Source organism: Tarenaya hassleriana, unplaced genomic scaffold (genome assembly GCF_000463585.1).
Source record: "Tarenaya hassleriana unplaced genomic scaffold, ASM46358v1 Cleome11, whole genome shotgun sequence".
Taxonomy (NCBI): Eukaryota; Viridiplantae; Streptophyta; class Magnoliopsida; order Brassicales; family Cleomaceae; genus Tarenaya; species Tarenaya hassleriana.
In genome coordinates, this window is record NW_010961290.1 from 637,308 (window position 1) to 654,392 (window position 17,085).

Genomic DNA, 17,085 nt, shown 5'->3' on the forward strand with positions numbered 1-17,085 from the left:
TATATATATATATATATATATAACAAATTTATTCAGTTATATATTATGTGTGGTTTCATTCTTGCTGAAAATTATAAATAATTTTTTTTATTCGAATAGATGTATTGGTTTTATAATAGATTTGGATTCGATAAATTTTATTTTAAAAATGATATTTAATTAATTTCTAAATTAAATTTGGGTGTTAAAACTAAATGGGCTATTTAATACCTTTTGTAGAATCGGTAAGCCCAAACTAATATTGGGCTCATTGAAATAATATGAAAAATGTCTTAATAGGGCTTTTAAGTGGGAAAAGGCCCAATGTAAAAGAAATGGGTTTCAAGTTGAGGCCCATAGAGGATATTTAACAGTTTAATGCGCTATAATTGATTATTAGACACTTTAGTTCAAATATAATGAAATATCTCTTTGTTGTTAAGTTATTTTTGTAATTTCCATTTTTTTTTCTATGTTTTCATTACAAACGATATCTCTCTCGTATCTAAAACTTCCTTCACTTTGAAATCTCATACACAACACCGAATAAGATTTTCTCATTGTTATTAAAAAAATTTAAAGAATTTATATAATATTAGAGTTTATATATAATTGTAATCTCCCATGCTATATATAGCTAGCTAGGAATCATCATAGTGTTATTTTCAATTATTAGGTTAGGGGAGTGTCCTAAGTTAAGTCTTATATTATAATATCTCCTGTTTTGCTCACTAATGACATCACAAATATATATATATAAAGTTTGGGTGATCCATTGAAATTGTCCCATTAGTGAAATGAAAGGATACATGTATCTTTTTATTTTCTAATTGTATCAATAGTGTTGATTCCAAGGGGAGAGAATCTTCATATAAAAGTGTATATTTAATGGGCAAAACTGTAACAATCATAAGCTAAAGAAGAAAAACAGGTAATTGATGTGATACATAAATACTCACATGGAAAAGCAATCAAAGATGCTTTCATCCACTTGACCTCTTAAACATTTTCCCATTGCTGCTTGATATATGCATATATATACACACTTGCATATTTATTAGATATATATACATATATAATGTTTGATTGTATAGGTGATGTTGATGGTTTAAATTGAAAATTTTCGCTTAAGGGCAAACTGTCGTTTTGAGCCGTAAAATAAAATCTTATCCTTTGTCAAACTTGTTGCTTCTTAGCTTTGAATTGATCCGATGATTTCATGAAAAAAAAACCATATTTTTTTATTTTATCATGTGGACCTATAAACAAAAGAAAATAGATACCTTATTTGAATAATAATAATGTCAAGTAACACGTTAACAAGATTTTTATAATTTGTCAACATTTGATATGTGTGGTTATATATATATATATATAACTTCTGTGGGCACCATAAATTTAAATGCAATTTCTAACTATAAGTTTCGAGATCCAAATTTGGGTGGCTCAGTCGGTAAGGAATGGAGCAAAACTCCTTTTTAATTCGGGTTTAAATTTTCACTTGAGGAGAGATATTCGTATAGATTTCTTCGGTCTATCGAGAGATATTGAATTTTCGAATTATAAAAAAAAAAGTATACCAAAAAAACAAAAGCGCAGTTATTTATATTGTAATTAATGTTATTATAGTTTAATTTTTTGGGTTTGCAAAAAACGATATACATGTTTTGGGTTTTTCCTTTCTTCGTATAAAATAATACAAAGTCCAACAGAACTAGAAAAATTGTGACATTTACCTGTGGCACCACCGACCGATCCATATTGTAGTCGAGTAAATAACTTTGCATTAATTACAACACTGCTTCGAAATATTTATATATTTTTGGTTTATGAAAATAGAATTTCTCACAAACTTATTTAAGAACGGTTTCATGTGTCCCACAACTTGGGAGATTGTCTGATCTCTTTACCTGCCGGACAAACAATGTGATGCTGTGTCCATGTGCATCCATTTTCATAACATTTGTTTTTTTTTTGTTTCAAACTTTAATCATTGTACTTTCTTTTCCGAAATAAAACCCTAATTTAATGCAGATTTAATTAAAATATTTTTTCTTAGTCAATAATTAGATTAGATCACATCTATATCTCTTGCTATTACTTAAACTAAACTCCAATAACGATGCTACTCGATAGTATTCAAGTTAATTTCATCTTTAAATCAACTTTTATATTAATCTAGTCATCACGTTATCAATTCTTTAGAAACATCCACCAAATTGTAAAACACAACACAGATTACGATTAAGTTTTAAGAGCACTATATTTAATAAAAAAACCCAATATAATTAATGAGACTTGTCTGTCAATTATTACTAATCACAGGAAAGTATCTGTGCATTTTAAAATTCATAAAGTGCCAACCAAATTCACTAGGCGAATATGTAAATATAAACATTCATATATATATATATATATATATATATACAATTTCTGTCGATGCAGGATTTTTCAGGTAATGGTCATGGTCTCCATCCATTTCAATGTTGGAAGGTCGATCAGCTCTTTGACATCTGTTCCATACCCTACCATGATTAGTTCTCTATTTAATCTTTATTGGAATGCTACATAAAGCAAGATTGGATATATGTATTTTATATTTCTATTGGATATAATTTTATATCATACGAGACGGAGGAGTTTACGATTCTAAATAATTTAAAAAAAAAATATGAAACTTTGTAAAGTTTGAAAGAATAAATGATAAATTCAATATGAAACTTTTCTTAATTTTAGAAAATTAAATTTGTTCCTACAAGAGAGAATACGAGACGTTCGAATAAAACAAATGTACAGGAATACATTACATATAACCGGCAATTAAAGGGTTTAACGGTCCAATAGAAGCAAAAGGGTCGGATATGTATAGTATATAAGAAGTTTATTTTATAAATAAAATCAATAAGAATAAAATCAATAGTGAGGTGAGGTAATGGCTTAATGATTAGTGGAGTTAAAACAATTGATAAGACGAAAGCGACGGCGTTATTATTAATACCCCAAGTCCTTAATTATATACAAATAAAAAGTGAGATGTTTTAATTAGTTTATAATCGGTGTCGATCGAAGATTAGGTCAAGTATAGTATATATGCTCTTAATTAGCTAAAACCATATATGATCCCAATTCTAATCATATAATTTCTTGTTTGGGTTGACTAGATGTTTGCGAATATACTTATTTCATAATTAATAACGCCTTTATTTACCACCAAAATTAATTTAGTTTTGACTGCATTGATTGCCTCCTCACACGGTTCATTTTCTTTGCTCGCTAAGATTCATTCCATTTTCATATTCATCGCCCAATTAGATATTTTTGGTCCGTGAAACTTAATATATTCATCAATTACCTAATTACTCGAATAACTTATTTGAAGTGTAACTCTTAAGCTATAAGGTTGAACGAAAATTGTTCCATAGCATACACAAAAAAAAATAGTTTAAATTATTTGTACAAAATATATGTATGTTGTGCATGCATAATAAATCATTATTAGAACTTTTCACACTAAAAAGACTTTTCCCTCGAAATAAATAAAATTATCACAAATATAAAATAACCAAATAGTTTCGACCAACGAATAGATAGAATAATGAAAATTGTTCGACTTTCACATAAACCACATAACCATTAGGTTTCGCATAATAAAACTGCATAACCATGAAAATAAATCAAAATTATGGGCTTGTATTATTTCATGCTTGAAAATTGTGCCTGCCCTTTGACAACTACAGCCGCATATAAAATATGGAATTTATTTAAAACATGTCGCTTGATGTGGATAGCAAAAGACTCCAAAGTTCTATTCGTTGTTTTTTTTAATCTATTGACAAAATTTATTTAAAAAAGATAGTCAATCAATAAATAGTACACATTAACTTTGGTTAAAAAAATGATATATACTCTGTTTTCTTTCAATAAACGATTTAATTGGTAAATCAGTAATCACACGATCGTCTATGACTAACGGTTCATCAAAATAAATATCAGTTGTTCAATTTCTAACCACCATTTTTTATTTATTAATTACAAATAACCATTTAAGTCTAAAATATTACCCAATAAAAAATTCAAGATATGTTATAGTCTATGATATTTATGATTTGTTTTATTATCATGAATGGCGCACATGGATGTCTGTATCCACTGATTTTTTTTTTAAAAAATTAAATCTGTGCCTCCATATGAGATGAAAACATTGTTAGCTTATATCTAAAACATTGTTTAAATGGAAAATATAAAAAAATTGAGTTATGATCTCTCAACTAAATTTCGGAAACTATTTTGCAAATTAGCGCGACATTCTTTAAAAGGAATATAAAATTATTGTTTCAAACTCGATCTAAATTATAACGGGTGAATTGTATAAAACTATAACATCATAATGGTAATCATGTTTTTTTTTTTTTGCCTCAGTGTTATTTTGAATAAAATTAAAATTGATGCAAATATTGTAAATTTTTTAATTGAAGAAAAATCTGTTTATGTTGTATCGATTGACAAAGCAAAAACAAAAACAAAAGAAGTAAAAACACACAAAAAAATATTACTTCTAAAAAAATTGTATTTAAATGAAAATAGGTCAGATCAAAATTTCAGTTTTGTTTTTATTTTTAAATGGTAAAGAAAAATCCACAACACTCGCAGTTTGACAAGACATAAGAAGTGATTGGTCCATTTGTCTTATTTGATCTGACAGATGTTTGGTTACTCTTTTTGGACTATCTTATCTTTATATATTTTTTTTTTACCAAATGTCAATTTATTTAAGAATAATAAACCCTCCTCTCCAAATGCAAGGGTTAATTTCTCGTATAAACCCTGAGTTAAGAAATTCCACCAGGTAGGAACTGAAACACGGGACACCGGAGATTCCAAATTCTGGGTTTTTCTTCAAAAGTTCTCTTCTTTTGGGGTCAATTTCTTGATTTCTTTGGGAAAGTTTAGGAATTTGGCTCGCGATTTCTCGATTTTATCCGTTTTACTTTTAGGGTTTTTGTGTTCTATCACAATCATTCGATGCACGTGTAGACCCAGAAGGTAAGAATCTCGATCCCTCTCTCTCTATCTCTCTGCTTCCCCTTCTTCTCTCAAGAGGGTTTTTGTTATTATTATAAGGGCAATGGATTAGGAAGTCCATTGTTTACATCACTCACGAACATATAACAGGCATACACGCATATATACATAGACATGGGTGTATGTATACGTGGGCTGTATGTTGATGTGATTATATAATATGTTTGTTTGGAAGCTTGTTCACTCGAATCGTCTCTTCGTTCTCATCCTCTACTTCTTCTCCACCTCCTCTTCCTTTCTCTGTAATAATATTTTTCCCCTTTTCCTTTTGTCTTCCAATTTTAACTCTTTAGATCATGGTATCATGCTCTCTCCAATCTGTTGCATTTACTTGAAATCCATGGTTGCATATTGGATTTGTTCCCCTGTTTGATTCTCTGGATCCAATTTTGGATTTTAGTTGAAGATCGTAATCTTTTTCTGTGATCAGATGCATGCTGATTCTGAACTGAAAAATCCTTAAAGTTTCATCTTTTGTTGCTCATTGTGTTTAGTTCATCCTCGAAAGTTCTGTTTTTTGTTCTTCATTATGGTCTTTGGGTTTATGATTAAACTTGTAAATTGGGAGAGCATTTAGACTGAGTTTAGTTTAATCTCTCTGTTGAAAATTGTTTGGTTATAAATCTCATCTTAACTGGATTTGTCTCTTGACTCTTAGTTAGTCAAAGCTAAAGGGTCAAAAAGCATGTTCATACCTTGCTGTTCTTGAGATGTTTACCAAAGTGGAAGGCTAATTTTCTCTGGAATCGCTTAAAGTTTAGATTTTGCATCGACCCAGAGACCGAATATCCGAATCTGATATTTTCTTAGTTTCAGTTTCATAATTCGCTGTCTCTTTGCTTGTAGAGCTGCTGAAACTGGTGAATAAAGAAATGGCACTTACTTGGACTCACAAAGATAGGGGAGAGGTTAGGGTTCATGAGAACTCGGACGAACTCAGCACAGATTTGGTAGATTACATTGCTGAATTGTCAGAAGCATCTGTTAAAGAACATGGCGTCTTCTCCATTGCGTTGTCTGGAGGTTCTCTCATCAGCTTGATGGGGTATTTATATATATATATATATAAAGGTCACACCTTTTGTTTCCATTCTCGTTTCGTTTTCAATGTTCAGTTTCTCAGAGTTTTGATTCGTTTTAACAACAGAAAACTGTGTGAGCCGCCTTATAACAAGACGGTAGATTGGGCAAAATGGTATATTTTCTGGGCGGACGAGCGTGTCGTGGCCAAAAACCACGTGGATAGCAACTATAAGCTTGCAAAGGATGAACTCCTCTCCAAGGTTTGTGCTTCATGTTTTGTTGCCACTTAGATTGGGATCTGTTCTGTTTTCATTTCACCTCGTCTGTTTTCTGTTTACAGTTCTTGAAACTTGGAAGAAAGCGATAAAAACCCTTAGAGGTTGGTTGATTTAGGTTTTCTTGAAACTGTGAACAACTGACTTTTAGCCCTTCCATTCTTTTGCTTGTCTGAAAAGCAACGAATCGGGCAAACAAGAAGGCAATTTTTCAACAGGGTTTGATCAAGAAACAGTTGTGGACTTTGTCTTATTTTATCTGCTTGGTCGTGTTAGGCTGAGATGGTGCTGTGGTCCTGTTTTGGTTTGGGAATCTCTTCTAATCGGATAATAGTTTTGTTGGTTTTGACTATGCAACCTTTGATATATGTTCTGAAACCGACAAAAAACGATCTTCAAGACTGGTTAAAGCTCTGATATTTGAACAACATCCATCGTTATCCACTATGAAGCTAGCATCCATACAAACTTGTTCTATCCGATTCAAGAGTCCTTTCTTATATATATTTTATCTGAAAAAATTTAGGGTTCTGGGCATTTTTCTATGTCCAGGTTCCTGTGGTGCCGAGTCATATCTATTCCATGAACGACACAGTTTCTGCGGAAGAAGCTGCAGTGGAGTACGAGTTTGCCATCAGACAGCTCGTGAGGACACGGACTGTGGGCGTGTCTGAGATCAGTGACTGCCCGAGATTCGATCTGATCTTGCTCGGGATGGGTCCCGATGGTCACATCGCCTCCCTCTTCCCGAGCCATCCGGCTCTTGGATTGAAGAACGAGTGGGTTACTTTCCTAACAGACTCTCCGAAACCGCCGCCTGAGAGAATCACTTTCACGTTACCGGTTATCAACTCGGCTTCCAACGTGGCTGTAGTCGTGACCGGCGAGGCCAAAGCCGAGGCCGTCCACTTGGCGATCGATGATTGGCAATCGCCCGGGAGCCCTTTGTCTCTGCCAGCCCGGCTGGTCCAGCCGACCGCCGGGAAACTGGTGTGGTTTATGGACATACCTGCCGGCTCGAAACTTGATGGTTTGAAATGCTCTGAGTAAGGATTTTCAGATTTGTTTCTCTTCGAAAGTAAATGTTACATTTTTCATAAGCGATCGTCTTTTTTTTTTTTTTTTGGGTTTGGAGAGAATCTGAAAATGTGGCTCTGTTCCAAAAAAAAAAAAAACTTCAACTTCAACCGTGACTGAACTGAACTACCCATCTAAGTTTGGTTTATGATGTCTACTTATGCCTAGAAGATTCCCGATTGAAATATCAAAGATTTAAGTTGTTTAATATCCATGAAATATCAGGTTCCGTTGTAGTTGTACTTGTTCTGTAGCCATGGGAACGCCGACGAACAAGAACCGGTTCACAAAGAACGATAACCGATTTATCCGTTCGGTTATTGGACAACTGGTTTGGTTATTTAACTAATTATTAGGTTGATCAATTTGGTTAATTATCGAATTGATTCGAATCGAAAATAGAATTCGATATAAATATTGATTTGTTTTAATTTTCTAAAATCGAAAATTGTGAATATGATCATAACGAAGCAAATAAAAATATAACCGAATTTTTTTTTTAAATGAACATTTTATTGATATCTGAATGGAAATAGAATCTAAACCGAATGAAAATATAAACGAATCGAAGCGAACCGGGATTCGAAATGTACATGGTGGTTATGTACACAAATGCACATCTTCACCTCCACAGAGAATCTCTCCGTTCAGTTTATCCAAAGCTCGGAAAACTCCTGCTCCATCACTCACCTATTTCAACCCCCACAAAAAAAAAAAATCAAAATTGAATATTAAAATATGTAACAATTTAATAAATTATAAGCAATTGTTTTTTTTGGATACCTTGTAAAAATCCACAGCGACGAAATTGGCCCATCGGTTCCCGGCGGCATTGTAACATGTTTGAATCACATCGAGAAGGCCTTCGGAATTATCCCCACAAGACAAGGCCTTAACCGGAAATGACTTGAAATGGTTCACCAAAACCAATGATTTGGTTTTATCGGTTAACGGCGCCGATTCGCCTCTATTTCTACACTCGTTCCTCTTCTCACCATCGTCCCCATCTGAAATCAGAATGGACCGGTTAAAATACGTATTATACCAGACTTTACCGGTTTCTATTTCCATCGCTCACATTGGTTTTCGACCACGTAATTCCATTGGTACGCTATTCCTTCGCTTTGTTCCTTGGACTTGGATGATGTGAAGACGATTAATCTTTGGTTATTGGAAACCATATCCTTAACCGTTGGCCAATCTTGGCCTGGTCGAGGCATGTTCTGAACCGGAAACCAGAATTTCTTCAAACCGGAGTCGGTAAAGACTTTGATTAAAGCGTTTGGGGTTTTGACGTAATCCTCGAGAAACACCGTTATGATCTCCGACGGATTTGCTGCTAAGAATGCGGATATCTCCTTGAATGTATCAATTGCCGGATTCTGAAGAGTACAGAGAAAAATAACGTCAGCCACATTCATCGGTTTTATTGGAGAATCGATTCGGTTTAGTATAAAATTATAAGTGAACCAAACCGAACTAAACCTAGCCAATTCCTCCACGGTCCGTTCTATATTTCTTGAAAGTGGATCGGTTTAGAACAAACCAATTATATATATATATATATACATACCAGGCATCTATCCGGTTTAGTTTTGGTACGCAGTAAAAGTAAAAACTTACAAATGCGGTCAAGTCATAGCAATTCCCTCCGAACGAATGGCACAACCACACTTCCCCTTTGAAATCGTATGTATCCATCATTAACGCTCGAACTCCATTCTTGAGGAGGGGGGGAAAAAGGTAGATTTCTGTTAAATTTTTTAATAAAATAAAAATAGCATATATATATATACACACACATTTATTTGTCACAAATGCATAAATTATGATTATCAATTACTTACATTCAGTTGTTGCGTGATGCTATCTTCTTGATTTGCCATATGGAACGGCTTTCCCTCTATAGCGAATGAATTATGGGTTGTCAAGAATGCATATTTATTAAACGGCAGCGAATTATTCTGCAAAAAAATATATGAATATATTAAAGATCAATCATAATAAACACTAATGATTTTCCAGATCCTTAGAGTTTATAATCCATGACATCTAATGTTACATGAATCGAAAATATTTACGAGGTTTAAACGATGTGTATATTTGCATAAATCCATGGGAAAAAAGATGTGGAATCATTTCCAATCTATAAGATCAAATCATTAACTTAAAATGCGTATTTCACATACCACTATCGCAAACTGATCGGTGAAGTTCGATCTAACGCATTTTGGAGCTTGGAGGCCACAAGGAACACAACTTAATCCGGCGTCGCATTCCTCATCAGATGAACAAATCTCCCCGAGCTGAATCCGATTCACAAGGAGATATAATAACGGCACGCGTAAGAATTTGAAAAATCATATAATGTTACCTTCAGACACGTGCCGATAGAACAAGCTGCGGAAAGGACCAGAACTGAAGTGAATGCCAAAGAGAATCTGAGACTGGCCATTGTTGGAGAGATGCTGTCGGTGAAAAATAAAATAAAAATCTTATGCTATTTTATACTTTTATAATTGTATAAACACGTTTGATTTTGTTTCAATTGAAATCTTGGGATTTTGATTAGTGTTTATCGTAATCGTAACATTTTATTGACTATATTCATATAATTCGGCAATTTAGTCAATGAATCTGTCCATATAAGTCAGGATAAATTAAATTAAAAATTCTGTTTATCTTAAATTATAATGGAATCTAATCGTTACAGATGAACAAGGTAAAAATAGCGAATGCCATTCCATAAATTCTCTAAGACCTTCCTCAATAGTCATTAGTGGTGAATGGAATAATCAAAATATTATTTTCCCCATAAAGGAACAAAATCTTAAGAATCACTGACTACATTCATATGTGATAACTATATATTTAAGATTACATATATAACAAGAATTAACTAATATACATATATATATATATATATATATATATATGCGTGTGTGTGTCTGCGTATTGTATTTTTTGTTTTTTTGCAGGCTTTTGTGAAAAACAAAATGGATGGATCTACTTTGTGTGCAAGAGAAACTTGAACAAATGGTTAGTAATTGGGCTTTTGATAGATGGGCTTGTTGGCCCAATACTCTTTCTCGCACAAATTCAACTCGAAAAAGATCAGAACTCGAATCACTCTCGCATCCATCGTCCAATTCCCCACGTTCCGTATTTCCACTTTTACCCCTAACCCTCTCCACCAGGCAGAGACTCTCATCACTTATCCTCGGTCTCTCACATCGCCACCTGTCCGGACTCTCTTCCTTAACATGAACCGAACATAGAACATGTTTATCGTCGAAGCTCCTCCTTGCGGGTGCGTCTGAACGACACGCGCCGGAGATCGGGCTAGCGACGACGTTCATGCTCCGCCGCCTCAACCGGCCTTCCGCATTCTGGCTCTCCGCCGTAGAATGTGATCTCTTGAAACCAACAGAACGAAGCAGAGAGCTCCGGCTCGACGATGATGTCCTGTCTCTGGAGCTGTTCCTCTGTTTCAGGATATACTCTGTTCTGTCTCTGTTCTGTAATAACAGTGCTCTGTTTCTGGGAATGGATTCTTGATTCGGGTGTGTTTGGGTCGTTGAATTCCGAGAAATACCGGGTGGCTTCGAAGACGTCGAGTTCACCGGAAACGTTCCACTTGCGGATTTGGGTGCGGAGTTTGTCGTCAGGGTTCGAAGAAAATCCCATGACAGACATTGTTTCTTTCTCGAGTCTCTCAGATTTGAACACGTTTTTTGTTTGATCGGTTCTTCCCTATGGATTGAGAAGATGCTGATATGTTAGCTTTTATAGGATACATAACGGTTTGATTCATGAGTACTTGCATGCAATGCGTTCATACCGGATGTCAACCCAACCGGTTTAAACCGGTTCAAATTCTAAACCCTTAAACGTTCTCTGATTCTTCGTCTTAAACGTGATCATAGAGATTTTTATTAGCTAATGATTTTGGGTGTATTATTCGGAGAAATGGGTGAGAGAGAGAAAAAATCTGAACCATATATTAAAAAAATACAGGAAAAAAAAAACGGAAGAAAAAGACATTACATAATATAAGTTACTGTTTGTTTTTTTGAAATATTATATGCAACGATGGTGACGAATGCATTACCAACACTAAATACATGCATTTTTAATAACACATATAATATATTTATGGTACTTTATCTAGAAACCATTGGTGGCATTAGCGATATACTTTTTTATAAAATGAATTCAATGATTTTTTTGTGTTATAATTTAAAACATGAGTTGTATATTTTTTGGGGGGTTAATGAGAATGAATATTGCTGATAGTGACGAGGAAGATGGAAAGCCAACCTTTAAATTAGGTCGAAAATATTATCATGAATGTGTTCAATTAACTTCCCTTTAAAAGAGTTTGAGAAATTAGTCAACGTAATTAAGGAGATAAACATTGATTTGGGATAAGTGTAGGAGAGTGGCCTGCGCTTTCATAATGGGATGCCAGATCATTTTCAATAAAAATCTCGTACCCTTTTTTGCTGTCATGCCGGTTCTTTATCTTTTTATGTCACTTGGGGAAATGAGGATAAGATATGGTGAGATTTTTTTGTTACATGGTTCGTGAAAAAAAATGATTAAAACATAAGATATCTAACCATTTTTTTTTTGTAAAATATGAATATATCACTACCATTTATGTGAGTATATATATATATATATATATATATATATGAGAATGTAGTGAAATGAGTGGTAAGTGAGGGAAGTGGTGTTGGGGTCACTTCCTTTTCAATCTTCTTTTTAAATTTCCCTGACATCCACTGTTTGGAAAATAGGGAACATGATTGTGGATTCCTATATCCACCAAGAATTTTTTAGCTGTCGAGGAAAAGAGAATGAAACATGAAGCATGACCACCACACATAAAAAAAAAATTATCGTTATTTAAAAAAAAAACAATATCGAGATTCATATCATTATATCGAGATTTTGATTCTAATGGCGAGACGTGCGATCATTGAGTATATATTCTTGCTCAAAAACTATAAGATATGTATAAGTTTGTGTAATTAATTAAGTACACGTAATTATATCCTACATTTGAATCATGCACAGAGAAAAGATGACAAGCGGATGTTCTACATCGGGCATGTTATTTCAGGTTGGTTCACGTGTCATCGTCCCCTACCTCCATGCAGAGATTCGACCCTATATTCGTTAAGTGATCTAACTACACTATATTATTTATCGATCGGGCTTCGTGATTCTAAGAGCTAATGAGCGTTCAGTGGGTATTTCACGCAAAATCATATCATATGACGGGCCCAATCCTGTGGTATTTTCAGACGGTCCAGATGGAGAGTGACGCATTTATCACGCATGGTTACAAGAATAACTTAATTTAATTTAAATGGGAGATGTATAATTACACCAATGTCCATCCATCTAATGTCCGTCCACTACCTCTGTATATATAAATAATACACAAGATTCCACCAATTATCAAAATAATAATAATAATAATACATAAGGATTGTGGGTCCCAATACACGAGACCAAGCCCATGCCTGACGATCGACACGTGTTATTATAGATACTCAAACAGAGCGCGACTGTTGAATACTAAAGACGTTAAACGTTGTCTCGTGCATGCCAAAAAAACAAATCTGAACTAATTACAAAAGACTCTGATTGGGACATATCATCCAACCATATTCCGACACGTAGCCTATGAATTCTGTCCCCAACCTGCATGCTTTCGTTTCTCCTTTGACTCCTTTCATCGCCCTACGTTTTATTTTTTGTGTTTTAAAAGTAAATGATGAAAATATAAAGCGTTATAATATGTCAGTCACTATTGATTACTTGCGACTTTAATTGCCGGTGCTCGTGTCCCCTCTCGTATTGTATTACTGTCTGAGGCAAATGTTGGCTAATGGACAGCGCAAGTTAGGGTTTAGTTCGTATACAGTAGTGTACGTAATCACCAAAGGCCTCCAACCATTAGTATCTTACTAATTTAATTATTAATGAGTTTATAGGTATGCGTGTGCACATGAACGACGGAAGGGTTCTCTTTTATCCTTTTGAGAGTATTATTCCTCATCTATTTAGCCATTGTAGAATCCTTTTTTGATATATATATATATATATATATATATATATATATATTGAGCATTTGTGGGTGAAGAGTTGGAACCTTAAAAGAATGGTGGAGGATATATTGCAGAGATAACGAAGACCTTTATTATATAATCCAAGAATATAAAGTAAATATTGATTACGTGTCTATCCTATTCTTCTATATGCGTACGTAGTTCTATTGAATTTAAGGTCGGAACAATGGAATAAAAATAAATTCATTTCAGATTAAGCATACATGGTAGTCCAATATGTGTTTATGGGGCTACTAATAATGTCATTGCAACAGGAAAACGAGTGCTTTTTAAGATTAAAAATTAGAAATTTGGAAATTGCCATATCCTCAATGACGAAATGTTCAAAAGCTGTACATACGGACATCTTTTGTATTTGTAGCAACATAAGTTAAGATTCATTATGATAAACAATGTCAACCCTACAAATAGTACACTAGATTATGTTGTACAATATATATATATATATATATATATATATATATATATAAATATAGTTCCAATAGATATTATTGATGAGTTGAACAAAGATTGTATGTATCATGTAACCATGGTAAAGGTGACGAGTGAGTCAGCAAACAAAGTCAAAAAACAGGCTAGTGTGAGACATGAAGAGACACTACTCATCACGTACATATTACCATGAAGAAAGAATCAGTGAGAAAACCTACCATTGCAAGCAATTTCGATTAATTATTTTTTTTTAAAAAAAATTATAGGAAAAAAGAACATTTTCTTCACCCGACAAGAAGCATCCTCCAACAAAGATGAAATTCCTAGGATTTGAAAGCTGAACTCTTCATATTTTCGGTTAATATTCTTTTCTTTGTCGTTCATGAATGTTTGCCTCTTACCCTGTATAATTGTTTCCCGATACGTGAATAAACCGATAAATGATATATGAGCTTTTACCATTCAAGTATATTTTTTTAATAATAACCATGCATAATTTGCAAAATCTGTTGTGCTCCATGTAATATTAAACTCGACAGTTAATAAAAAAGTTAATTCTCGAGCGAGAGATGTATAAAAAATAATCCTTAAAGAAATTAATTGAACCATCCGCCTTTAGATATAATAATTTTTTTATATAATTATCTTATGTATTGGGTGAGTAAATGCACTTTTACAATATAAAACCTCCATGAGAGAAACTGCAGACAGACACACACACACACAAATATATATATATATAATTTTTTTTATTAATTATTCAATTGGAAGGATTTGCCACCAAACTATACCTCAAGGGAACGTCTTATATGGTTTACTTTTTGTAGAAAGCGGTGTCGGCAAGAGGAAAATATCTAGAAGCCATCGTTATCATGCCTATATTTAGTTGCTTACACATATATACACACATGAATAGATATATAAAGATACATTTTTGATAGAGCCGAACTTGCCGTGCCTAATAAATTAAAGATAACATGATCATGGTTTCTTAGGGCATATATAATCTTCTTTTAAGAACAAACCAGGGGTTAATCTAATGAGTTAGATAATACCCTTTTTTTTATAGATGGATACACATATGGGTCTGTTTATTTTCTTGAAAATTCAATGGAGGAGGCTGAAAGAGAAAAGTTTGAGCATTTTCTTGGTCTTGAGAGGGTAATCAAACTTTGCTTAGAAAAGTACTAGGAATCTAATCTGAGAGAGAGAGAGAGATTTGGAACTTGTTTTTCGTTGTTAAAACAAGTATCCTCTCTCTAATTAAAAACATTGTATAGTATACATGCTAGCTATATCTCGTTGTTAATTAAAACGTGAGTGCGATTGTATATAAACGTTATGCTTAGTTATTATTCAAAAGTCACTCCGCTTGATCGGGAAAATCGTGACAAGTGTTCCAACTCCATGACAAATACGAGATCTTCACATGTGTTTTTTTTTCCTCCAAGCTCTATATATCATTATATAGGAAGCTAAGATATATTGGCCAAGAATAGCTTGGCGCATGAAGATCTAAGACAAAGCTATTCCCAAAAGAAACATCTCTCCAAAAGAAAGAACCTTAAACACAAAGTGGCCCACCACCACCACCACCACAAATCTCCACCATCACCGCACAAAGAGAACCTACGACGTTGTACAAAAGGAGACACAACTAAGCCATGCCCTAATCACAAACCAGCGGGATGCATTTATATGTGTGTAGCTGCACATATACATATATAAGTAAAGAAAGGTGTATATATATGTACTGAATTTATTCATTTCTGGGTTTCGGAGAGGGAAATAAAAGAGGAAATAGGGAGAAAAAAAAAAGAATTTTTTTCTTGTGAAATAATGGGAAGAGGGAAAGTGGAGCTGAAGAGGATAGAGAACAAGATAAACCGGCAAGTCACTTTTGCAAAGAGAAGGAACGGTCTGTTGAAGAAGGCTTATGAGCTTTCTGTTCTTTGTGATGCTGAGATTGCTCTTATCATCTTTTCTAACCGGGGCAAGCTCTACGAATACTGCAGCAGCCCTGAGTAAGTCAATCTTCTCAGTACTCGCACGTTTACAATCTTATAGAGATTTAGGGTTTTTAATTTGCCCTTCAGATTTTAGGTGGGTGAGTTAGTAAACCCATGATGAAAGTCGGGGTTTTTCTTTGGTGGGTTTCTTTGCTTGTTTTTTTTTTGGTGCTAGGAATTTGATTTGATGATTAGGTTTTTCTAAAGCTTTGTCCGATGGCTGGGTTGTGTACATGGCCACTTGAAGGTATCTTCGTTCATGATTTGTGTAAGAAATTAACTACACCTATATATGGAGCTTTGATTTCGTCGACAAAATGCATGAGATTGTCTAAGTTATACGTATATATCAAGATTGAGTTTTTTGACTTCTTATCTCGTTTCCAAGGGGAAAAGGGATTGACCTTTAGGTATATACAAATCTGTAATAAATGCTTTGAAAAATTCGAGTTAACTTACTTCCCGTGCCTAAAGGATTCAACTTGGAAACTCAATTTCTCATTGTGTGTGAATAAAACAACATAACCTTTTTCATGTAGATGTGGTTCATATCGTAAATAAGATATAAATCTTCCACTAGTCAAATCCATAACAAGAGATTTCCAAAGTCGATATCGTATTAATTTGTAATAGGCGGCCGGATACAACTCCATATATATTCGGTCATCAATGCTTCATGCAACTTGTTTGGTTGAGATTCAACGACTGTCTGAAATGTCGCATGTGTACGTAGTGGTATGGCAAACACACTAGAGAGGTATCGGCAGTGCAGATATGAAACTATGGATCCAAATCAATCGGCAAAGGAATTGCAGGTACATTAATATCTTCTCTTTCACGATTTTATTCCAAGAACCGGGTTGCACAGATGCATGGGTTGTCTAGATTTAGTGTCCCGAGAAGTATTACGTTTATAAAGTTTTGATTGTGATTACTTTCTTGACAAGTAAACTGTGTGAATATCATCATTGTTCATGTTCGAAATAGATAGTTACATATATATATATATATATATATATATATATATATATATATATATACACATATATATATCATCACATAAAT

At 33.7% G+C, this 17,085-nt stretch overlaps 3 protein-coding genes across 6 annotated transcripts in view; 2 read left to right on the plus strand and 1 right to left on the minus strand.

Annotated features, from left to right (window-relative positions):
* Positions 1-4,803: 4,803 nt before the first annotated feature.
* Positions 4,804-7,582, plus strand: LOC104805205 (probable 6-phosphogluconolactonase 1). 4 transcript variants are annotated; one of them, XM_010529679.2, is made up of 4 exons: positions 4,804-4,825; positions 5,908-6,106; positions 6,209-6,344; positions 6,912-7,582. In XM_010529679.2, exons 2-4 carry the CDS (start codon positions 5,934-5,936, stop codon positions 7,407-7,409), a joined length of 807 nt encoding a protein of 268 aa, XP_010527981.1. In that variant the 5' UTR covers positions 4,804-4,825; positions 5,908-5,933; the 3' UTR covers positions 7,410-7,582. The 4 variants fall into 4 exon arrangements, with proteins under 4 accessions (XP_010527981.1, XP_010527980.1, XP_010527977.1 ...); XM_010529678.2 differs by lacking the exon at positions 4,804-4,825 and adding an exon at positions 4,832-5,022; XM_010529675.2 differs by lacking the exon at positions 4,804-4,825 and adding an exon at positions 5,099-5,360.
* Positions 7,583-7,929: 347 nt separating this feature from the next.
* LOC104805947 (PI-PLC X domain-containing protein At5g67130) lies at positions 7,930-9,891 on the minus strand. Its single transcript, XM_019201503.1, has 7 exons — positions 9,811-9,891; positions 9,626-9,742; positions 9,284-9,400; positions 9,060-9,158; positions 8,515-8,818; positions 8,220-8,443; positions 7,930-8,126 (listed from the first exon to the last, which is right to left on the minus strand). Exons 1-7 carry the CDS (start codon positions 9,889-9,891, stop codon positions 8,037-8,039), a joined length of 1,032 nt encoding a protein of 343 aa, XP_019057048.1. The 3' UTR covers positions 7,930-8,036.
* A 5,859-nt stretch (positions 9,892-15,750) lies between these two features.
* The window catches only part of LOC104805206 (agamous-like MADS-box protein AGL3), a 2,880-nt gene continuing 1,545 nt past the window's right edge, over positions 15,751-17,085 (plus strand). Inside the window, exons 1-2 of the mRNA XM_010529680.2 lie at positions 15,751-16,035; positions 16,754-16,835. Coding sequence (XP_010527982.1) covers positions 15,851-16,035; positions 16,754-16,835 — 267 coding nt within the window. The 5' untranslated portion in view covers positions 15,751-15,850. The remainder of the gene's footprint in view (positions 16,036-16,753; positions 16,836-17,085) is intronic.

Coding starts and splice junctions, on each gene's coding strand:
- LOC104805205 (XM_010529675.2), top strand. CDS start 5,222: ATGTTTGTTTGGAAGCTTGTTCACTCGAATCGTCTCTTCGTTCTCATC. Junction 5,361..5,907: donor TTTTAACTCTTTAGATCATG/GTATCATGCTCT, acceptor CTTTGCTTGTAG/AGCTGCTGAAACTGGTGAAT. Junction 6,345..6,911: donor AGGATGAACTCCTCTCCAAG/GTTTGTGCTTCA, acceptor TTCTATGTCCAG/GTTCCTGTGGTGCCGAGTCA.
- LOC104805947 (XM_019201503.1), bottom strand. CDS start 9,891: ATGGCCAGTCTCAGATTCTCTTTGGCATTCACTTCAGTTCTGGTCCTT. Junction 9,401..9,625: donor CCGATCAGTTTGCGATAGTG/GTATGTGAAATA, acceptor ATTTTTTTGCAG/AATAATTCGCTGCCGTTTAA. Junction 9,159..9,283: donor GCATCACGCAACAACTGAAT/GTAAGTAATTGA, acceptor CCCCTCCTCAAG/AATGGAGTTCGAGCGTTAAT.